The 24971-nt window shown below is 42.0% G+C and overlaps 2 protein-coding genes across 4 annotated transcripts in view; both read right to left on the reverse strand.

Moving 5' to 3' along the window:
* Nucleotides 1-8981: 8981 nt before the first annotated feature.
* LOC120531498 (claudin-4-like) overlaps nt 8982-24971 on the reverse strand; it is a 29159-nt gene continuing 13169 nt past the window's right edge. For 2 of the 3 annotated variants that reach the window (XM_039756963.1, XM_039756964.1), the window contains exon 2: nt 8982-10141. In XM_039756963.1, coding sequence (XP_039612897.1) covers nt 9498-10130 — 633 coding nt within the window. In that variant the 5' untranslated portion in view covers nt 10131-10141 and the 3' untranslated portion in view covers nt 8982-9497. Of the gene's footprint in view, nt 10142-24863; nt 24927-24971 lie in introns of those variants that run through there. The other variant, XM_039756965.1, reaches the window with a different exon arrangement.
* On the reverse strand, nt 15614-16895 carry LOC120531500 (claudin-4-like). The gene has a single exon (XM_039756967.1). It carries the CDS (start codon nt 16823-16825, stop codon nt 16193-16195), a length of 633 nt encoding a protein of 210 aa, XP_039612901.1. The 5' UTR covers nt 16826-16895; the 3' UTR covers nt 15614-16192.

A 24971-nucleotide genomic window follows, 5' to 3' on the forward strand; every position in this document is an offset into this window, starting at 1 on the left:
TTCACTGCGCCATGTGTTTTTAAGTGAAGTGCAAGTCTTTCCCATAGTGCAGCTCTGAGGCTTTGGGTTGCTTATTGGTGTTTGACTCAATCTGATGGCTTTTCTGTTACTTTCACAGAATACACTCACCATTAACAGCATCTTAGTTAAGAGGTTTGTAACAGAAGTTTCATTTCCTCTCTTTTGCAGCAGGTGTCAAACAGCTAGTGCATCAATGTCCTTACAATGCCCACATATGCTGACCTTCACTTTAAGATACCTCTCATCCATAGTATCACACAAAGAGTGCACCCTGAACCAGACACAGCACAGGAAAGCTTTAGTTCCAAGTTAAAATGTTGTTCATTTGCGTGACGTTGCTTCCCTCTGGTGGCAGCCATTAGGTGAAGGTTGACTTTATTGTCCCAGAAAGAATTTGCTTGTCGCTGGAAGGAGCAAACATAAAATATTGTTCCAGATACAATAAAATATGCTAAGAGACATGAAATGCTATCCATTGTTATAATCAGAAGACAGTTTGGTCCATAAATATTTGGACAGAGACAACTTTTTTCTAATTTTGGTTTTGTACATTACCACAATTAATTTTAAATGACACAACTCGGATGCAGTTGAAGTGCAGACTTTCAGCTTTAATTAAGTGGGTTGAACGAAAAGATTGCATAAAACAACTAAAGGCAACTAAAGCATTGTTTTTAACAGAATCCCTTCATTTCAGGGGCTCAAAAGTAATTGGACAAATTAAATAACTGGAAATAAAATGTTCATTTCTAATACTTGGTTGAAAACCCTTTGCTGGCAATGACAGCCTGAAGTCTTGAACTCATGGACATCACCAGATGCTGGGTTTCCTCCTTTTTAATGCTCTGTCAGGCCTTTACTGCAGCGGCTTTCAGTTGCTGTTTGTTTGTGGGTCTTTCTGTCCAAAGTTTAGTCTTCAACAAGTGAAATGCATGCTCAATTGGGTTAAGATCAGGTGACTGACTTGGCCATTCAAGAATTTTCCACTTCTTTGCTTTAATAAACTCCTGGGTTGCTTTGGCTGTATGTTTTGGGTCATTGTCCGTCTGTATCATGAAACGCCACCCAATCAATTTGACTGCATTTAGCTGGATTTGAGCAGACAGTATGTCTCTGAACACCTCATAATTCATTTGGCTGCTTCTGTCCTGTGTCTCATCATCAATAACCACTAGTGTCCCAGTGCCACTGGCAGACATGCACGCCCAAGCCATCACACTGCCTCCACCGTGTTTTACAGATGATGTGGTATACTTTGCATAATGAGCTGTTCCACGCCTTCTCCATACTTTTTTCTTGCCATCATTCTGGTAGAGGTTGATCTTGGTTTCATCTGTCCAATGAATATTTTTCCAGAGCTGTGCTGACTTATTTAGATGTTCTTTAGCAAAGTCCAATCTAGCCTTTCTATTCTTGAGGCTTATGAGTGGCTTGCACCTTGCAGTGCACCCTCTGTATTTACTTTCATGAAGTCTTCTCTTTACGGTAGACTTGGATATCGATACGCCTACCCACTGGAGAGTGTTGTTCACTTGGTTGGCTGTTGTGAAGGGGTTTCTCTTCACCATGGAAATGATTCTGCGATCATCCAACACTGTTGTCTTCCGTTCACGTCTCGGGATGTACCAAACTGTAGATTTTGCCACTCATAATATTGTAGCAATTTCTCGGATGGGTTTTTTCTTTTTTCGCAGCTTAAGGATGGCTTCTTTCACCTGCATGGAGCGCTCCTTTGACCGCATGTTATTTGTTCACAGCAAAATCTTCCACGTGCAAGCACCACACCTCAAATCAACTCCAGGCCTTTTATCTGCTTAATTGATAATGACATAACAACGGACTTGCCCACACCTGCCAATGAAATAGCCTTTGTGTCAATTGTCCAATTACTTTTGAGCCCCTGAAATGAAGGGATTGTGTTAAAAATGCTTTAGTTGCCTCACATTTTTATGCAATCTTTTTAATCCACCCACTGAATTAAAGTTGAAAGTCTGCACTTCAACTGCATCTGAGTTGTTTCACTTAAAATTCATTGTGTCAATGTACAGGACCAAAATTAGAACTAAGTTGTCTCTGTACAAATATATATGGACCTAACTGTATACAGTGCCTGTAAAAGGTATTCTCCCTCTTGGAAGTTTTCATGTTTTATTGTGTTATACATCAGTGAATCACAGTGGGTGTAAGATGGCTTTTTTCAGGATGATAATCAACAGAAAAAGACTATTTAATGTCAAAATTTATTACAAATCAACATTCAGACCCTTTAACAAGACCCACCTAAATCATCACTGGTGTAGCCAATTGGTTTCAGAATTCGCAAGAATAGTTCACTGGAGATCCTTTATGTGGAAAGGTCAACTTGTGGTGAATCAGTATGGTGACCTAACTTGCACAGTGAAGACAAAAACAACACCCAAAGCATCTCTGTGAGAAGGTGATTGAAAAGTACGATTCAGGGGATGAGGACAAGAAAATATCCATGTCACTGAATATCCCTTGGTATCCGGTTATGTAAGTCATTAAGAATTAGAAAGAGTACGTCACAGCTGGGGCGGCACGGTGGCGCAGTGGGTAGCACTGCTGCCTCTCAGTAAGGAGACCTGGGTTCCCTTCCCGGGTCCTCCCTGCGTGGAGTTTGCATGTTCTCCCTGTGTCTTAGTGGATTTCCTCCCACAGTCCAAAGGTGCATTGGCGATCCTAAATTGTCCCTGGTGTGTGCTCTTTGTCTGTGTGTGTGTGCATGCCCGGCGGTGGGCTGGCGCCCTGACTTCTTTCCTGCCTTGCGCCCTGTGTTGGCTGGGATTGGCTCCAACAGACCCCCTGTGACCCTGTGGCTAGGGTTGGATGATGGATGGATGGATATCACAGCTGTAAACTCACCAAGACCAAGCCATCCACAATTACTGTGTGATCAGCAAGAAGACGACAAGTGAGTCTCCAGGTGATCTATGATAACGCAGAAGGAGTTACAAGCCGCAGTTATTCAGATTAGGTAAACTGTACAGACAAAACTGTTGCCTGGGTGTTTCACCAAGTCACAGCTTTATGAAAAAGTGACAAATAGAAAGCCACACACATTACATCTCGGCAGTGTTTGTCAGAAGGCACATGGGACATTCTGAAGTCAATTGAAAGAAGCTTCTGTGGTTTGAGGAGACCACAACTGAGCGTTTTTTGTCCATCAGACTAAATGCCATGTTTGGAGTAAGCCACACATTGCACATGACCAAAAACACACCATCCCCTCTGTGAAGCAAGGTTGTGGTAGCATCTGGCTGTCGGGATGCTTCTCTGCAGCAGGCTCTGGAAGGCTTGTGAGGGTCAAATGAATGCGGCAAAACACATGAAAATCCTGGAGGAAAGCTTGATGCAGTCTGCGAGAAACCGGCACCTTGGGAAAGGATTTGTTTTCCAGCAAGACAACGGGCACAAGCATAAAACCGCAGCTACACAGGAATGGCTTAAAGATGTTTTATAACCCTGATATTAAGGTCTAAATCCAGTTGAGAATTTGTGGCTGGCCTTAATAAAAGCTGTTTACTCTTGATGTCCATACAAACTGAAAGACTTTGAAAAGTTTTGTAAAGAAGAATGCTGAAAAATTGCAAAGTTGACAGAGACCTGTGCATACAGACTCCGGGTTGTCATGCCTAACAAAAGTGCATTAACTCAATATTGACCTTTGCAATCAATTATTTTGTGTTTTATGTTTGTAATTAATTTAGATCATTTTGCATAGACTGTTAAGATTTTTTTTTTTTCTGCCGATCAATGTCAAAAAAGTGCAGTGTGACCAAAAGGTGATAATAGCATTTCCTTGGACAAGTGGCAGAGAAGTGATCCACGGAGTTCACGTGCATTCCACGACAAAAGGCAGAGCAGAACACTGAAGCAATCATCCATTGAAGCAATCCATCCTCCTCTCATGGGCCCCCTCTATTCGTCCCAATATCGAGGTGTTGCCATTGATTGCTCAAAGATGCAGACACAGGAGGCGATCCTGTTCTTCGAATGTCTGTAAATTATTTGCTTAACGTGCTTCATCTCTGTCTGGAAGGCACAGCTGTTAAGTCTGAATCCCTCTTTGGACAGGAAACCAATCCATTCTAATTGAAGAGTTTTATTCCAAAACCTCAACTGGCTTTTCTTGTTGCTGGCTGTATGGATACTAATATCCTGCACTGTATATAGACATATATTGTGTTAAAAGCTGCTGCTCAGTATTTCAGACTAGTATTAGTACTCATAATTTAGGAAACCACAAATATTCTCCAAACAGTAATGGAGTTAACATGCTTTGGAATAAAACCCTGGAATTTGCTCTTGTTTTATGCTCAAGGAGAGTCAATTTTGGCCAGCTTTTCCAGGTTGTTCTGGTGTGTAGAAGTGTCCATGAAAGGCACTTGAACCTCTAAGGTTCTTTCCATATTAGTGGACAAGTTACCTATTGAAATGCCTAAATTATTAGCCTTGATTTACATGTACACCCTGCAATACTTACTTATGTGACATCCACTCATCACTCAAGTGTCAAACTCCCAAATTGAACAATATGGTCTAGGCTGGCCACCTTAGCTTCAAAACAGAGCAAGCAAGTATACCTTTACAGGGACCTTAAGATCACTGCCCCTTGGTCACCTCCCCTTAAAGTGCTAGAGTTTAGAATACCTACCCAAAAGCCAGGAGCCAGTGCAGCTATTTCTGACATATTTTTGTATCCTGATAGCTACCTTTGAAAGGACTACACAAGCCAACAGAAGCCAAGGAATAATTACGACCTCTAAAAGAATGTAACCTAATTCATTAACAGTCATCGATAATACAGGGTGAGGCAGAAAGGACGGACGTCTTTGAAATGGCTAGAACTCACCACTAGGTGGAGTGACAGATGTGCGGTAGGTGGCGTTAGGTTCAAAGTCTTAGCATTTTTTTATTTTCTTTTTAGTTGAAGCCATGGAGCCGTGGATGATAGAACACCACATTTTTGCATACGACTATTTTATCAAGAACAACCAAGCTATTACCACAGTTCAGCGTGAGTTTCGTTGCCATTTCAATATCCACAGAAATCAAGCTGTTCCCGCTCGTAACGCTATCCTACATTGGGTTAAAGCACTTCGTACACCTGGTACACTAATGAACAAAAGACCACCGGGGGCTACACGAACGGCACGTACCCCTGAAAATGTGGAAAGCCTACAACTAGCCATGCTGCACAGTCCAAGTTGATCTGCTCGGAAGCATTCTTCTGAACTTGGCCTCAGTAATCGTTCAGTAAGGCGTATTTTGCATTTAGACCTGCATTTCCATCCCTACAAATTGTCAAATGCTATTTCAATATGAACTCAAATCTTTCAATAAATTTCTTTGTAAGAAAAAATTTACAATTTTGTGATTTTTGTAAAAAAACGTCGTCCTTTCTGCCTCACCCTATACTAAATGTCAGAAAACAGCAGGGCTCAAACTCTGTATCACTGCTTACGGTGATTTGAAGGAGAAACCAGTTGTTAATGTGAGATACGGAGACATACAACTTGAACATTTCAAATCAGGGTCGCACAGCAAGCTACCATATGACTGTAACTTTGGTTTTTGCAGTCCTTGTTTTCTTCAGCCAGGTATGAGGCTTGGGAGCGGAAGGGGTGAGCTGCAGGTGGCAAAATCTGACTTGAGTGGTTTTCTCTCTGCCAGTTGTTTTCCTCTCTCTCCTATTTTTTTTTTAATCCTTTGAACTTAGTGTCTTGCTGGCTGCCTTATGAAAGATATTGCATCAGTTTAAAAAACTGGGAAAACTGATATGTTCCCATGGTCAGGTTAATTATTGATTAAGTTACTTTTAAAACATGTTGATCTTAAAGTCCTGAGCCTCCATTTCACTCCAGTTTCTGCTTCCATCCTTAAATATGAGTGTATGAGGTTATATTGTGTTTCAGATATGGCCCAGGATGTGTGTGTACAAGAGTGTGGCCTGCGATGGGCAGCACCAGCCCATCCAGGGTTTGTTCTTACTTTGTGCCTTTTGCTGCCAGAGTAGATAACATTTTTTGGAATCCCTGTAATAAAAAAGGTTAAGTTCACAAAATCGATGGATAGATACAATGAATGGTCAAGGCAATGGGTGCTACTTATGGTTTGCTGCTACAGAGTTGTACAGATGATCAAAAGCTATAAGGTAGAAGGAAATTGTATTACTGTATCCCCTTTGTGAATCCAATGTAAGTGTCTCATTATAATGAACAACACGTTCATTGTCCAGTTCTGTCACTGAAGATGCAACAAGCAAAACCAGAATCCAGACATATTGCAGCACAAAGGATTGTGGAGAAAAAGTTACTGTCAAATGAAAAGGGCGAACAATCCAAAAAATATGTGTCATCTAAGTGCTGAATTGAGCTTGAATGTCAGTGTAATTACTGATAAGGTTCTTTACAGAACAGTGTGCAAGACATCTAATGTGTATTACAGTAGGACAAGTTTTCTGATGCTGCTGCTAAACTCCTGGCATTAACTCCGAACTTAGACTTCTGTGTAAATGTAGTTAAGCGTGAGTGTCTCTTGGGTTGAGTTGTACTGTTCGGATGCACAGCGTTAAATCTGAACAGAACTCGGGACAGTATTTCATTGCAATAGAAAAAACATGCTGGAAAAAAAAAGAATGAATATTGTTGTGTGTTTTGCCATTCTATGGTATCTCATCAATATTCATGAGTAGGGTGTAGCTTTCACCTAAAACACACAATTAAGTGTAAATGAAAAAATGTAAATCCGTTTTAGAACACAATTAAAAGTGAACCATTAGTTGAAATAAGTGATTGTGATGATCATGTGAATTGGTCATCAGACGCTGGCACAGATAGTGAAACTGATGCATATGCTGTGATATACCTAGTGAATTTGGTCACGTGAAACATCAACGTGACAAAAAGGTAAAATAACTGTGATCAAGTGGAAGGACAAGACAAATGTCTGCCTCATAAGCACTGTTCACAATGCAGCAGCTGTCGTTCATCGTGTCAGGGGAAATGTGGATGTCATTAAACCTTGTGCTGTGGTAGCCATCAATAACATAGTGGGCTGCGTTGATCGTGTCAGTCAGGCACTAACATTCTCCCCTGTCATGCACAAGCAACAGTAAACTAATTTTTTTAAACAAAGTGCAGCAAGTGTGCTGGTGACTGTCTTCAAACATGTCACACAATGGACGTATACTAAATTGGCATCACTGCAGCAGTCAATGCAAGGCATACCTTTCTTATTGTATTTATGTTGACATTTTGGTATTTATATGTTTATGTATACACAATAACATTTTTTCTCATTGATAAAAATTCTATCCTTTTGACTTATTTTTTCAGAGGTGAGCATAATGCTAAGGATTTTTTTTAATCCTTTACTCGCCATATATAATTTCTTGTATTAGGAATTTGTCATTTTTCGCATACCCCATCATACTCTCCATAGATACACAGAGTTTTGGTGGTCAGAGCACAGGGTCAGCTATTTGTACAGCACCCTCGAGCAATTGCAGGCTATGGGCCTTGCTCAAGGGCCCAACACAGTAGCATTCCTTCTGTCACTGCCAGTCCAAATTCTTTTAGCCAGAAAGCCACCACTCTGCATACAAACATAGACAAGTTCACCTTCCTTTAGCAAAAAATGTATCTACTAGGCTATTATGCAGCTTAGAGGACACATGAAACTATATTGTTATGGCATGGCTCGCATTGATGAGCATGGATCTGAGTGGAGTATGATGCACTAAACTGTGTTGGAGAGAACTGGACCAACTCTTGTGGCTAAGCCTTGTCTCCGTGTACCACCTTTGCATGATGAACTTTTGTTAACAGTGAATAGACACATGACATTTTACATGTATTACAGTATATGGAATATGTATAATCCTAGGAAGGGTAGTAGAGAATTTATATTTCATGAGACTCACTACGCTAAGCCCACCGGAAGTCTGAAAGGATTTTAAATCTGTCTTTAATGTGTCTGTGCAGGCTGAAGCAAGAAATCTACTTGTGAGATAAAATGTGTTCAAGTTGACCTCCTCAGTCACTTGCAAATGGCTGGATTTCAAGCAGAACGTGTAGCTGTGCACACTATCTGGATGATGACATCCCCACTGCATTCTGTGCAGCCTGAAGGACCAACTGAGATCACGGGATAAGGCCATCACTCAATCACAGAGCGGCTTTAGGTGAGTCAGTGCTTTATAGTGTCAAAAGTGATTGTACCAAGGCAGAGCTTCAAATGTGGGAGTTTGGGTGTCATGCTTAAGTTCCTAGATGGGCCAGATAGCTGTTAACCAGCAGAGGTCTGGGTCCATCTTGACTAATGCTGCACTCCAACCTCATTTTTCAACTTGTGGACGATGGCATGGCAGTTCTGTGTGTTTTCTTCTACTGAATCTGACCAGTTTAAGTGGGTAACCCAGCTACTCACTATGGGCTATGGCCAGACAGCCAAAGCGAGGAGAGCTAGACTATAAAACATCCATTTAGGAACTCCTAACTAATTGGAAAAAATATACAATAATAACAGAACACTATATTTAATACAATACCTGTGAGTAACTAAAACTATTTTAATCACAAGGTGACATATTATAACTAAGATCAGCACACACCACTAGGCCCCCACTTTAGGCCCTGGCTAATGGCAGCAAATCCCAAAAGACTAAAGCTCAAAATGCTTACTATGGCATAGTAATAAAGTGAACATATGCCAAAAATGAGAAGGGAGCAGGTGTCTGCAGTATGTCCATGTGACTGAGAGAAATTCGAAATAAGCAAAAAATCTGGAAAATACTCACATTGTGATTATTACAGTAGTTATAATGAGGAGTTGAGCATCAGGTCAGTTGCATTTAGTTTATTTAAATTTGTTCTTACATAGTGATTATATTCAGATATACAAATATAAAACAGAAAAATACAAAACCATACCTCATTTACATGTATAAAAGTACCAATAACTATTAAACTATACAAAAATAAAAGAACAAATTAAGAGATCTATAGACTGTCTAGGGCTGTGGTTTAATATAGTCAATTGCTTTTGCTTTGTAAATTTGATAATAAAACTGATAAAACTCAGATAAAGGAGGCAGGAAGAGTAACAGCTTTAATGAAAAGTGGGGCAGTGGAGACTGGCATTCAGAGGACCATCACTCTTACGTGCTGGGATTGTTCGCTTGTACTCAGGGTGACAAAGCCAAGGCCTTTGTTAGTCTGCACGAGGTAGACAATATTAGTAGACTCTCAAGAAAATAAATGAATTCAGCCTATCTGGAGACTCTTACAATCTGAGTAAAGGAGTATCCGTCAGCTGAACAATGTCCTCAAAGTGATTGACAGCAGCAGAGTGACATGCAGAAGTAATTAAGAGATCAGAAAGGAAGCAAGAGTTCTCTTCAGTCTAATTCAACTGGTGGGATAGAGCTGGTGGCAAGAAAGGGGACGAGAGGCTCAGACATAGTTTTGGGAAATGTAGCTGTTGACAGTATTTGGCTTGGCAGGTGTGTACCTCATGGGGTAATGCTCTTTTTCTGGAGGGCAGGTCCAGCACAACATGGCCCCTCCAATTAGCAAGAAGGCTGCTGTTGCCCAACCAGCATAGAGAGCAGCACCTAGCTCTTTCTTGAGAGCGTTAGGTACCAGAGGGTTGTAGAAGTCACGGATGATAGTGTTTGCTGTCCAGCACACTGGTACTAGTGTTGTAATGCCGGTGAGGACATAGGTGACTCCAGACACCACCACAATTGTGGCTTTAGCACGCTGATTTTCTAGACAGTTGGTGCACTGGGCACCCACTACAAAGATCAGGAATCCAAGACAGGCCATGACTATACTGATGACCACCAAACCACGGGCAGTCTGAAGATCAGGAGACAAATCCAGCTGGGAATCATACATCTTGCACTGCATCTGGCCTGTGCTCTGGTACACACAGTTCATCCAGAGACCCTCCCAAAACACCTGGGCCACCACAATGTTGTTTCCAATGAATGCTGTCACCCTCCACATTGGCATTGCACAGATTGCGATGGTGCCGGCCAGTCCAACCATAGACAAGGATATGCCTACTGACTGAAGTGCCATGTTTTGAATAGCTGGAGAGACATAAATGCATAAGAAGAGTTTAAATTAGTGACCTTAAAAGAGCAAAGCAGGTCCGTAGATGTTTTTTTTTTTTCCTGTGATGATCAGGTGGCTGTGGTGGGTTAGCACCCTGCCCAGGAATGGTTTCTGCCTTGTGCCCTGTGTTGGCTGGGATTGGCTCCAGCAGACTCCCGTGACCCTGTATTCGGATTTAGGGGGTTGGAAAATGGATGGATGGATGATCAGGTGGATAATGGGTCATCAAAGATAAAAAAGGTCATAGTAGTTAATTCATTGTAGACCCTATTCCACTTACTCCAATGTTGTTGAGCTTGTGAAGTGAGAGTAACAGGACATTTAAAATGTCTTTGGGGTCTATGAAACGTGGCCTGATATCACCCTGAACTTTAGTGTGTGAGTGTCTCTTACACTTACCATGGAGAGAGTGCAATGGCAACTTCAAGGAAGTCTGTTCTACAATGAAGACCCCATTGGCAGAGTCAATCTGTATACAAACAAATATCCTTGAGAAGTTAAAAAAAAAAATCTCACACTTGCAAACTTTTTGCAAAGAGAACTGAGGACAAAACTGATGGCCATTATGAACAAGGCTTCCCATCCTCTCTCTGACACACTAACACTGAGGACTTTCAGCCAACAAAATTATCAGAACAAGTGTGTCAAGAAACACTACTGGGGCTCCTTTATAGCAATGGCAATACACCTTGTAGCCTGTGGGGGGTGATTGTGCAACCCCCAAATCCCAAAAATGCCAAAGAAACTAAAAATAAAAGGGAAGGAAGATTTCATTACAACTGAATAAAGAAAGTTACAGGACTTTGGAGGTGAAACACAATCAATGAGGTAGTAAAGCAAAACTGAAAAGACCCTCCACACCTCCCCGTTTAAACGTTCTACTTTTCTCCCACCTTGTACCTCTTGCCTTCTTCCAAGTGAGTGCTCATCCACACTCCACCCAATTCCAAGTTCATGAAAGCAGTGGCTGCTGGCCTCTTTTATCCCCACACCACATCCAAGGTCTCTTCCAGCCTGCTCTGAAGTATCCCTGGGTCAGGCATGACCCTACAAAACCCCTGAGGTTGTCTACCCAAAGATCTCCCTCTGGTAGCCCCAGGTATACCTGAACCTCCACACCTGGTATCCCTGCCAGGGCTGGTTATGTTTGGCCTTCTGTCCAGGATGTGTTCCAACACATTTTAACCCCATTTACCTTTACAGCCCTTATAATGCCTCATTGTGACTGCTCTCCTATCTTTAAGCCAAGTCAGACGTTTTCTTCCTTTTGTAATTCTTGTGTGTATTTGATTGGGGGGGTTGTTGCTGTTTGTTATTTCTTGAGCCTTTGTAAATAGCTAGTTTGCTGTACCACTGCCATATCAGGAACAGAAAGCCAAAGTATGCAAAATGGCATGCTTGTTGAACCTTTTCACTTAAGGCATTCTTCACACTGGATTTATCACAAAACACTGATTGGCTACTTCATTAGGTAGATGTCCATAAGAGTGACATAATTCACATTTTCTCAAAGAGCAGCCTGAATTCATTAGGACCTAGATGGACACAAGAAGTTATCAAATTGCTGTCCCATGTTAACTCCAGTTTGTCCCATAACATTTTCAAACCCATCTAATACAGTTCTCAGTTGCTAAGGGACAAAGCTTATCCTAGAAGTACAGTGGGCAAGGCAAGAACAAGCCCTTGACAGTGCCCCAGTCCGTCACAGGGCCCAGTTCCACTCATAGGTGTTTCCTGAGAGGTTTATGCAAATTAGCTTCTAGTGGACCTCATTGGTTCCATCTAATCCCATAGATACTGAGATGACTGGATAAGCCAGTGTATTCAAATGAATTCATTTTATTTTTCCAAAATGTTCCTACTCTTTGGGCATGGAGAATTACCCTACATTTCACTCTTTGTGTCAAATCTAGGGCATAAAATCTGTCCACTTTCATCATCCTCTTTAATCTCTAAGCCTGTCCATTCTTCTAAACTGTGCACACAATGTCTACCTGTTGTCAATGGCACTGACTCCTTACATACTGTATGTGAGGGGCATGTACACATAATAAAGTGGCCACACTTCACTCTTGTCCTTGGTGTTGCCATGTGGTGTGGGACAAACAAGCCCACTTGATCTGTAGATGTGGTCAGGTGCTCTTAATCCTTTCTGCCTGCCCTTCTTCTTCTTCTTACAATGGGTCATACTTGCTAAGCCCTGTTGTGAGAGTCACCCGTAGGTTTACTCAGACCACCTATAACAGGGTGAAACATTTTTCCCCTGTACATGACATTAGCACTTGCATGGTTAGAAGTGGTGCGGGCTGCTGGATGAAAGAGCATAAGCTTTTCAATTCAGCATTTTAAACAAAGTGCTCTCTGATGCAGCAACTGATGTTCAAATCCCCTTACTGAGGGGTCTTTGGCTGGACATGTAATGACTGAAGAAGTGGGGCTGACACACCCTGAGCGAACTTCTCGTCAGGGACACCACATCAATTTTCAACTTTCAATCCAGAAAAGTAGCAGTTCTCCGTTAACATACCATCATACAGCTGAGTGTGTCGGCCTAGCAAGGAAGTTGAGCAAAACATCCCAGTTCAGGAACACTTAGACTTCAGATGCTTGTAAGTAAAATCGTGTTGTTCTGGTCATTAATTATCCTAAGCTTGTGAACACAGACAAGATTTGGTGATTTAATCTCAATAGTAAATCAAAAGCTCTGTCCGAAGACTTGTAGCCCGCTACTCCCCTCCTGCTTCAGCAACTTGCTTAACTGTGGCCACTGCTGTCATTTTTGGTCAACATTAAGATTTCCTCTGTCCTCACAAATGAAGGAAACCCTAAAATGTTTAAATTCAGTCATTTGGGGTAAATACTTCTTCCTAATTTGCAAAAAGGAAATCATTCTTTTCCAGCAGAGTACCTTCACCCGATATTGGAAAGTGCTGATTATCAACCTTCAGAGCACACATAGATAGGGGTTGGCAAATTCACAAATAATTGCGAAACACACCTGAAAACTGCAATATAAACTCCTGCTTCCCCTTTGAAGACCCCCACTCCAGTCTGCAAATCTGGAGGCACTGCCCTGACTCCCATGCATACTCAGCTCCGACAAACTTGGAATGAAACTATAATAAATTCCAAATTTTGAAATGAAAATTCCAATTCCTTTGTCCATCCATCATCTAACCCGCTGTATCCTAACTACAGGGTCACGGGGGTCTGCTGGAGCCAATCCCAGTCAACACAGGGTGCATGGCAGGAAACATACCCCGGGCAGGGCGCCAGCCCACCACAAGGCACACACACATACACTCACACCAAGCACACACTAGGGACAATTTAGAATCACCAATCCACCTAACCTGCATGTCTTTGGACTGTGGGAGGAAACCGGAGCACCCAGAGGAAACCCCAGCAGACAGGAGGAGAACATGCAAACTCCATACAGGGAGGACCCGGAAAGCGAACCCAGGTCTCCTAACTGTGAGGCAGCAGCGCTACCACTGCGCCACCGTGCTGCCCCAATTCCTTTGTAAAAGCAGAAAACATGTGGTGGCTGCATGCTGACCAACCCCTGTCAATTGTCAAATGGATAGCTGGCTCTTACCTGGCCATCATAATAAGCAATCCAAGTTTGTAAGAGTCTGTGTGTCTAAACTCAAGAGAAGAGCAAACCTGGAGAGATTTTTAGCTATACTAAAGATCAACAAAAACTTAAAAAATATTCTGTTCTTGTAATCTGATGGAAAAGATAAAACAGGCTAATAAAAATGTTGACTCAGCGCTCCCTCGTTCATCAATGACAAACCCAGAGGAAGCAGAAGAAAAGGGGACTTCTTTCTTTCTTTCTTTCACCCCCCCCATTAAATTCAAGTTAACACTTAATATAAGGATTATTAGACTTTACTTCAATTCTTTTTCTGACCCTCAACACCTCATTTCAAGCCGTCATTCCTTTGTGCCACCCCTACACTATTGCACTACAACCTTTTTTGATTGATTCTTATGTTCTAGCTGATCCTACAGAACACAACCTTTGTACATTTTTCTTCTGTTTATAAGTTTATAGAAATGAAGATGAGCCAAAAAAAACCCAAATCTTTCATATAACCTGCTGACAGCTTACATGTAAACAGTAAAGTGAAATATTGTACTGAAGCAGCAAGAGGAAAAAGACTAGCAACATAGAAAGACAGACAAAGAAACAGAATTGCACAAAGTGTGCAGAAACACACAAACCCACAGCACAGATTGGCACTAACAGTAGAATCAGCGGTTTGTTTGCACACACACAGACACGTCTGTCAAACCCAAGAACATACAGAGGCACATGTCAGTGGGATCTTCACAAATAAAACAACAAGTCGGAAAGCTTAGCATAGGACTAAATACTGTACAGGTGCACGTAGACACACACACACAGGTAAACAAGAGCACATCGAGACACAGCGTTGCCGAAATGCTTGCACATGAGGACATGAGGTCCAGTGGCATCTGCATTCATAAACACAAATGGTGAGCAGACATGTCAGTGGCATGGTGCTCCCTCTTCTGACCTTCTATGTGACTTCTGAGCAGCCAATTAAACCAGCCTTATACTTGAACTAAAAAAAAAAAATAACAATGTATTTATGAACAATTGTAATGAACGCTAATCCTATCAGTGTGGTGTAGTTCTTCAGACCCTGAGATTGTGTGTTCAAATCCCACTAAACATCAGCAAAGTCACTTGACCCGCACTGTGCTCCAACTGAAAAAATAAAAGAAATGTAACCAATCATATCTCAAATGCAAATGTCTTTTCAGTTGCCTTGGGTAAAAGTGTCAGCCAAATATACAGTAAATGCAAATTAATTTGTAAGTGAACCAAAGTACACACAGATATGTATTTAGTGTCAAAGACACATCTAAGTGGTGGAGAGCGCGTGATGACACAAGAAATGGCGGCCTGCCCTCAAAGACGCAATCGGAGAAGTGAGAGCACATAGAGAGGAAAACCTCAGGTGCGCCAAAATCCAGCGACAAGCAAAAGCACCTGGACACACACACATACACCCACACACACACACACACACACACACTATATAACAAAGAAAACACGACTCATGAACAGCTACACCAGAGCACACGCAGACACTTACAGCCGACACTCAGATGTACCACATTAGCACACGAGACCCACTTGCAGAAAGACAGAGAACACAAAGAGAAATGTACCTGGAGGTGCCCTCACACACTTGGACGGCTCTAAATGTGCATATGTGATTTATGAGCTTAATGAAAACCCTCATGAAAATTGGCTGCTGCGAGAAAGATTGCTGCAATGTGTCGGTACTCGCACAAATGAAGCTTCACATCAGGGCTGAATAATTACATTTTCCCGTTCTTGTTTAGACTACAAGATATATTCTCGTTATTTAAAATGAATTCGAAGAAGAGCAAAGGAAAACCAGTCGTTAAGATTTTTTAAGCATCATTGTTTGTTACATTTGTTTAATATTTACAATAAATCACAATGCACAATTGGAATACGTAAAAAAAAGTCGCTCTAGAATGGATAAGTCTGTTAAGTGATGGAGGCCATGCAGGGTACCAAAGTGACCCTTTGGTGACTGTGACCCCCACAGTTCAAGACCCAGTGCAGAAGACTACTGAGTATGTGAATAACAACCCCATGAAAGCTCAAAGACGCTCAAATCCTAAGCAGTCATTGCTTGTGCTTTGGCCTTTCCCACTCCAGCAGTTCACAGCAATGAAACTCCAACTCAGTGTCTCTTCAAATCCTGGTCACTTTTACAAAACTCCCAACACTCCTGAAGCTCTCCACTTCAATTGCCTTTATAAAACTTTTCCCAGAGTATGCAGGAACTATTTACAAAGCCACTGAAAATAAAAAAAATAACAAAAACACTTTAAAAAGATGAACTGGCACATTCGACAAGATCCTGATTATCAGGTTCTTCCAATTTTTCATAAACTGTTTGAGGATCCCAGTCCATGTGATTCTGTTGCCATGGCATCTGTGCCTGTACCCATTACACGTAGATCTTACTGGGAGCTGTGGATTTTGCCACTGAATACTTGGGAGAGTAGTGGGTGTCCTCCTTAGGTGGACAGGAGCAGCAGAGCAGAGCACCACCCGCAATCAGACCAGCCGAGCATGCCCAGCCAATATAGAGACAGGCTCCGAGCTCCCTCCTCTGGGCATCTGTCAGCAAAGGGTTGTAGAAATCTCTGATGACTGTGTTGGCCGTCCAGCACACAGGAATCAGGGTGAGAAGCCCGGTGATAATGAACATGATGCCAGTGGCAATGCTGATCCTGGCCTTGATACTCTCGTCTTGTACGCAGTTGGTACATTTGGCTCCAATAATGGACAGCAGGATAGCAAGGAAGCCCAGAGCAATAGAGATGGTCACCATGGCACGAGCAGCTTGCAGATCTTGCGAAAGAGCCAGTAAGGAGTCATAGACCTTACACTGCATCTGCCCAGTGCTCTGATTGACACAATTCATCCAGAGGCCTTCCCAAAAGACTTGAGCCACCACGATGTTGCTGCCAATGAAGGCTGTGACTCTCCACATAGGCAAGGCGCAGACTAGGATTACCCCCATCCATCCGAGCACCGACAGAGCGATGCCTGCCATCTCGAGAGCTGCGACAGCCATTGTGATGCTTTGTGTTTGTCGAGTGAGGCTGCAGCGTTTGACAGGTGGCAGTGAGCTCAAGGAAATCAACCTGATATATATTTGGAAGAAAGGCTGGGGGGGTGGACGTTCCGGTTGCTGAAAAGGAGAACACACCTACCTATGGAAAAAAAAAACAGCCAAACTGGTTTCTGTCTCTTTGAGCTAACTGGGTGGAGATACTGACCTACATGGACTGTCATTCTTGTTTTTCTTCGATGACCCCTTTAACAGCTTCACATTCCTTGAAGCTGGTTCTGCCACCCTGCTTAGTGTGCCTATACTGCCACCTGACACCTGATCCATCCAGTTCTGCAGGAAGGTGCGCACATTAATATCTTATATTTTAGCTGTACTTCAAGAAAAACCACAAAGAACAAAACTAATTTATAAGGGAGGAATTAAATCAGACAGTTAAAGATGAAACCTTTAAAGGCTGTGCCCTTCTCAGCTGGTGTAAATGTAGGTGGCACAGTGCTTAGCACGGCTGCTTCACAGCACCACAGCCCTGCTTTGGTCACACTCTGTGTGGAGTCTGCATTCTCTCTCCATCTCCAAATGATTTCATTTTTGGCTTTTTAGTTTCCTCGTCCATCCCAAAGACATGCATGTTCATTTAATTGGCTGTGTAGGTGTGAGCCACAATGAATTGCCATCCAGTCTGGGGTTGACCGCTTGCTTGCATTCAGTGATGATGCCACAGATCATGTAGCTATGACCCTGATTTGGTTAAATGTGTTTGTTAATGGAAGGAAATGGTAAGTGCAAAAGACTCGGTCACATTTCTTAACATCTTCTAAGCTCCTGCAGATGCCCACAGGCACTGACTGAATTGAGAGGATAGGAATTATGAAGGATGGGTGGACGAGTTAAGTACAATTCACAGCATGTGTCCCACCCCAAATATAAAACCACTCTCTGTTCTTGTTTTTATAGAAAGGCTTTCAAGGAATGACAAGTTTATCTTTAAAGAGATTATTTAACCAAAGTAATCAGAGAAAGGAAAAGGCACAAACTTTATAGCAATGTGACGATGTGGGTTCTGCTCCAAGCTCCCTATCCCTACCTATTTTCAGTTGCAGCCACAAAACTCTGGAACAATTTGCTGTTGCACGTTAGACAGGCTCCTTCACTAGCTGTCTTTAAATCCTACTTAAAAACACATTTTTACTCTCTGGCTTTTAACCCAGTATGATATGTTGGTTATCTGTATGCTTTTTATTAAGAATCTTTTCAGTTCTTATGTGTTTATGTGTTTCTGTTTCATTTACCTTTCGGTTTTGTGTGTCTGATATGTTGGGTTTTCTTTTTTTTTGTTGTACAGCACTTTGGTCAGCCTTGATGTTGTTTTTGAAGTGCTTTATAAATCAATCAATCGATCAATCCAGCTTCTGGGAGCTCTTGAACCCGACACCATCGGTAATGTCACCGATGAGCTAGGCAGTGAAGACATCAACAATGAAGCAAGGGGATGGAGCAAAAAGTGCTAAGTGCTTTTATTAAAAATCAACAAAATCAAAGTGTTCAAATAAATAAGTGCAGTGTCTCTCAAAGTTAATAAATAAATAATCCAATAAAGACAAGTGAACTGTGGAGGTTAAAAACTCCTTTAAACCAACGAGGTTAAAATAATGGCTGGAAGCAGTCTTTCTTTAAAACTCTGGTGCATACTTGTTCCTTACTGGTGGCTCCCCAGCTTCTCCCATTCGGGCCCCACAACAGGTGAATCGCCCAACCAGCAAATGCAGCTCCTTCATTTCTGGTCCGGTAGCCCTCCGATCCCTGGCTACGTCGGGCTCTAGCCGGACTGAGACTTGGGTTCCTTCCCCAGCGGCCAGGGCACTCGCACTGGGGCTCAACATGGCCAAAGCCTCCACAACTCCCGCTTCCTTCTGCGCCAAGTTGTTTTCTCTGCCGGTCACTCCAGCTCCTCAAAACTGCTCAACTGCAGCGACTGCTTCCAACAGCCCCCCCTCCAAGAGTTGGCCAAACACTCCGTCGGGGCTCTTCAACCAGCTGCATTAAACTTTCACAAGCCTGCTCTCACTCTCGCTCTCACTCTCACTGACTTTCTCCGCCCTGCTTCCTGCCATGTTCTTCACCCTTAACCTCCCTTCACGTTCTTGTCTCTCTCTTCTTTCTTTTCCCCTCCTGATCGCCTCGCGCTTCTGTTATATGCTCCGGGGACGTGGATCAGGTGTGGCAATCAGCAGCTCCTGGCAACAATTACGGATGTGGACAACTCTTCACCTTCTTCACCTGTGCCCTTATGCGAGGACCGTCCGCATCACAAATTCACCCGGGAACTGCTCCGGCCACACTACCACCCCATCTCTCTAAGCCACGAGTGCGGCGGTTATTCATTTACAAAGTGGCCTTTGATCTGAGCTGTGGACCCTCTATACCACAAGCAATAACTTCCTTTGGGCACTTTTAAAGATCCATAAAACTGGAAACCACACATTTGGCAGTTTGGCTTGCCGTTCATTTAAAATCAGAGATGGACGCGATAGCTTTCAACCAAATGATCGGATCTTCTGGGTCACAGGTGGCATGCAGGGGTGGACTTGGTGATTTGGGGGCCTTAAGTTAACACAGGTATGGGGGGCCCCCCCAACACCTATCATTCCCCATAACAGCTAGTGCATAAATTATATTATATATATATATATATTTAGTAGGAGAACAGCCTGATGGCAAAACACTCAACAAATGTTCAAATGGAGAACAGCATCATTAGGAAAACAAGCCTAACAGCAGAACAAAACACAAAGAGAAAACAAACTGTATATTAGAAAATGACCTTAAAGATGTAGATAACCAAGTGTGTGTGAGGCAGAAGAGCTGACTACAACTTGACTCTGCATGCTTTGGTCTCGGCTGGCATCTCCTCTAAACCGATTACTATTTCTATTTCCAAAAAGACGGGAGCAGAATCGTACCACACAATCATTCTTATCGCTCTTCACCATTGATGATGTACTTTTCCTTTCTCCATTCTCATTTGTACATAATAATTGGTGTTAGTCAGCCTTCGCTATTTACAGGACGAAACTTTATTTTTCACCTGAACCAGCCGTCTCCTCATCAGTGAACAGCGGTCCTTATCTGATAGCTGTTTTGGCCAAGACCAGGGTAATTATTCATAATTCCAGTCTTAGTGTGTTCGATGGGAAGAGGCTCACACACAGTTTCATCTCGGTTTTCACTGTAGGGCTACTGTTAATTTCATTGCTGGCATTTTCACGTTCCTCTTAGTCTGGAGTCTGCAGGACGGGTGGCTGCTTGGGATCCACATGCAACACTTGTGCTACCATATTGTGGGATAGACGCTGGGGGGTCACAGAAGAAAGAGGTAAAATTTTCCACAAATTTCATCGTTTTCTCTTTTTTTCATCAGTTTCTCTGACAGAATGGATTGCTAAGCTTCATTTGGTTGTTACAAGCCTATTGTATTATGCCTTCATGTTTCAACACGGGGTTTATATGGTTGCTTCTCCAATTGCGGATTCCTTGCAACTCTTCAGAACTAGTGGTGGGCTATTCGCAGTCGATCCGTTCTTTTTGATTCAGTGAAATATGTGAGCCGATTTATGCGGACGAACGAACAGAAGCACAAAAGCGTATGCGTGTCCTGCGTGATGTTGATGCCGGTAGTTATTTAAAGCGCATGCGCAAAAGTTACAGTGACTCGAAGTCGATTCTCGTTCATCTGGTTTGCAGAAGAGTCACTACGACTTCCGCAATTCTCATTCACTTATGACGATGTAACGAAACTTCGTATTTAATTATTGGTCATAAATGTGTTATGCTTTGTGTACATGGCAATGACATATGAAATATAATGTTAAATATATAATTATATATTTATATAGAATCAGTTCTATATAACTTAATTTTTTAAAATATTACTGTATATGCACACATACCTATACACCTCAAAATAATGTTCGAATTAGATAGATAATTAGATAGATAGATACTTTATTACTCCCAAGGGGAAATTCACATCTTATCACATTATTATTTTAATATTCGTGATACGTTTCTGGGGGTCGGGGTTGTGGCGCACCATTTTCTTACTGTTCAGTTTCGTATCGAGGGGTTTTACGGAAACGTCCCTTCCGTGTTAATTAACAGCAGAATGGCAAAAAAACAAGATGCTGACAAACTGGCTTGTCACAGCTGCCAGTCGGGTTTGCCCCATAAGCGCCCTCGTCGGTCAACTGCGCATGTCAACTTCGTCAAGTCGCTGGTTTCAGTTTTCACAGAGAAGCATGCATTTTGAAGTATGTACTAAAAATCTACATAAACAACTATTACATTCGGATTTGTCCATAGATTTCAATAAGAATAATAATGCCGACGTTTGATATTCAACCCTTAAAGCGCACACGCAAAAAAAGGCAGCTCTCGGTTTGTGAACTTTATTATCTATGGTTTAATGATTGATAGTCATGCTCATACACATTAACATCGCGTCTAATATTAATATACTTTGAAATGTAATCCATTCAATACATCCATCTATATTATCACGTTTACAAAAACAAAGAAAATATATAGTTTTCCTCCTAATGTGATGTTGCGGTTTGACTAAGATAGTCCTGATTTGAAGCTATGCGTCGAGGTGTCTAGAGAAATAACTGAAATATAACATTATGTGCCGGTTTGAACGGGTTGTCCATCTAAAGAAAAAGTATTGTGCAGCAAACTCACCTCAGCCGACACTGACATCAAACCACCAATCAATCAAACAAAAGAGAAGCAAACTGTCAATCATAACTGGTCGTTTACACTATCAGGCGGTTTCGTTGGGAAAAAAATGCAACCCGCATTGTGACAAACACGAAAACGTATTAGGGCCACAGATAAGCAAAAAAGACTATGTAGAGATTAAAGTCGAAATGTCGACTATCATTTAAAATGTCCACTTTAATCTCGTCGTTTATTTTGTCATTAAAGTGGAATGTCGTCAACTTCATCTTCAAATGGATGTTTTTTTTTACTCTCAACCCCCATCGTAACTAATGCAGAACATTAAATGCTTCATATTCTGCGTACTGTATTCCCCGACCCAATCATTAATCGCTATACGTGCTTCTTAAACTGGCTGTCTCTTACCCTGAGCGTAGCCGAGGGGCAGCGATCGTCACACAGCATGCATTAATTTCATGATATTAAAGCTCTCTAAACATTTTTAGAATACTAAGATGTATACTTGATATCGTTTTCATGATAGAATACCTTAAAGCATGCATTAAACATGTGGGAGCACGGTATGTTCCCTGCCTGGAATTTGTATATTTTACTGGTGAGTTTCCTCCGCATGCTTCGCTTTCCATCCAAAGGCAGGCAGGTTAGGGGATTTGACGCTACTGGTGTATGTGTGTGCTCGTCATCACGTTGGGATGAAGTGGCGCCCCGTCCAGTGATTGTTCCTGCCCGATGATTGCTGGGACGGGCGCGACCCTGCAGTGGATGGATGGAATAATTAAATGGACTTTTTTTCTTCACAATACCCTTTTTCTGCCCTAAGTCGCTTCCGTAGGCAAATCCCCAATGCCGAAGACAGCATGCGTTTTAATCATGGGGAGTTTAGCAAGCATTCATTCCCTTTTCTCGAACCAGTCAGTATCTAATTGTGCGACTGAAGCGTTGTTCACTCATCACAAAAGCGTTTTCTCGGTCGCGCACTTTGATGAGCATCCGTCGACTTCCAGTCGAAAAAGCTATCGAGGATCAATGCATTTATTCTGCAGGCGAATCAGGTTAGGAAGGTAAATGAACCTGGTGTTTACGGAAGGCTATAATTCAATGCATGTAATAGCGCGTTAACATTCATTATGGACCTTCGAAAACAAACAAATTGTACCGCGCTCTGAGTTTGTAATAGGCCTACATGCGCTTAGATATCTAAAGGAAAATCACAAACGTCTATGAAATGCAAAATCCAGTTTCAAAAAATGTGTGGTGATTTGATGTAAAAGCAAATGTGTCTTGATGTGAAAATGTTTTTTTCTCTCTCTCTGATAATGATGAGACAAAGCCGGCACTAAATAAACAAGGATGGACATTATGTGTGGACTCAAGTCAATGCACATACATACACGCTACACAAGTGGCCTCGTTTGGGGATTTGAAAATCTGGTCACCCACCCTATTTTTCCCATCATCATCCATCATCCGCGTAGACCAGAGCTGCTAATTGATTCAACATCCTCTACCCTATGGAGTTGGCAAAGTGGTTCTTCAGAGAGCTTTCAGAGGGGCACCATTTTTGGTTCCCAAAAGAACCAATCCAGAAAGAACCTTTTTTTACATCTGAAACAGGTCCCATAAATACTCACGATTCAATAAATGCTTAGTGAAATAACAATGGATTTGTGGATCCTTGCATACATTAACAGGCCGGGTTCAGGTTTTCTTGATCTGCTAGATAGCCAACTATATACTAAAGATGTTTGGTATATTAAGAAACTTTTCAGGTGCAGAGGGCCATCTTCATATGCAGAGAACCCTTCCCAGAATTAAACAGATTTTTCAAGCAATGGGTCTACCAGATACCAGACAACCCAGTAAAGTGGCATATTATTTTTAAGAGTGTACTATTCTTCATATCACCTATTCCTGTTTGAGGTTGTGAGGTCAGCAACCAATCCCTGTGGCTACTTCAGTGACATCTTTGACTTTAAACAATTAAGGCTTCTTGTTGAGTTTGTCCCAAAACTTACAAAGTTTCATTGCATATCATGCACAAGGAGAAATAATTAAAATGCCAGTGTTGAAACTGATACCCGAAAAGAAACAAAAAGGCCATTCATTTACTTTAAAACCTGCTTAATCCAATTCAGAATCGCAGGAATTGAAGTCTACCCTGGCAGCTTTGTGAGACGTGCACAGTGCAAGGGTCGCCAGTTTGTCGCAGCATTGACTCACAAATACAAGGAACTGCCAATAAGCTTAAGACCCCTGAGATATGAGAGAAAGGAAAAAAAAAAGAACAAAATACCCAGAGAACGTACAAACTCCACACTGGCAGGGATCTGACCCATTCTGTAGCGCTGACTGCTGAGCCACCCGTCTGTTCTCTTTACAGAAATGTGCATTTCTTAAGACATTGGTTTTTTTTTTTTTTATAAAAAAATTGTTAAGATCCGGTTAGTTCATACAGTTACTGTTTAAATGGTTAGTCGTCATGTTTAATGTGCATGATCTTCCTTTTTGTAATTTGCATCAACTATTGGCTTGTTTGTATGAGATTTAAGATAATGTCATCTCACCAAACACAAAGACGGCTAACTAGTTAGGTTAGTTTGTGTTGTCACAGTCATCAAAAAAACAAAACAAAAAAAACGAAACAAAACAGACACATTGTTGAGCTATCTATCTATCTAATATTTAGCCATCAATTCTATCTGTGCTCTCCATGCGTTCTGTAAATCGCTGCCTGCAGATGTCTGAATGTTTCTTGCCAGAAAACAACCCCAAACAATTCAGCCTTTACTGTTGCTCTCAGAAAAATGGACTGTGTCAGAATGAAACCATTGAATCAAATGGGTTTCATTAATAGCTTTAGGAAATTGACTGGAGCGACATAAATGGTGGGTCTTCGAGAACACGGTTAGCACGTCATCGTTTGGCTCTCTTGGCATTGTATTAGGCTACTGTGTGGCCCGTTTAACGATTCAGAATGTTAAAAAGGTCAATCAAACCGAAGTACTCATCAATAGCATCAGTTTACCGGCCATTAATGGCGAAAATGGATAGGAAAAAAAAACCTGCAGCCACCGCGATCCTCCGGGATCTGACTTTGACAACACTGCTTGAGTTGATGCTGCGCTTCGATCGCGGTCGAGGTCTGCCATTTTGGTAACACCAGTCTTGGGATGTTTAATAGGACATTAAACGATGAAGATACAGCGCGCTTTCTGCGTTTCGATGAATCTTTGAATAATGGCGACTTAGGTATGCCCTGAGATTGACTTTCCAAAGCCCCCCCTGGCCGCCCCAGGTATACCTGCATCTTCACCCGGTATCCCTGTCAAGGTAGGTTACGCTTGGCCTTCTCTCCAGGATGTGTGCCCACACCTTTAGAGCTCCTATAATGCCTCACTGTGACTGCTCT

The sequence above is a fragment of the Polypterus senegalus genome, chromosome 6 (genome assembly GCF_016835505.1).
Source record: "Polypterus senegalus isolate Bchr_013 chromosome 6, ASM1683550v1, whole genome shotgun sequence".
NCBI classification, from domain to species: domain Eukaryota; kingdom Metazoa; phylum Chordata; class Cladistia; order Polypteriformes; family Polypteridae; genus Polypterus; species Polypterus senegalus.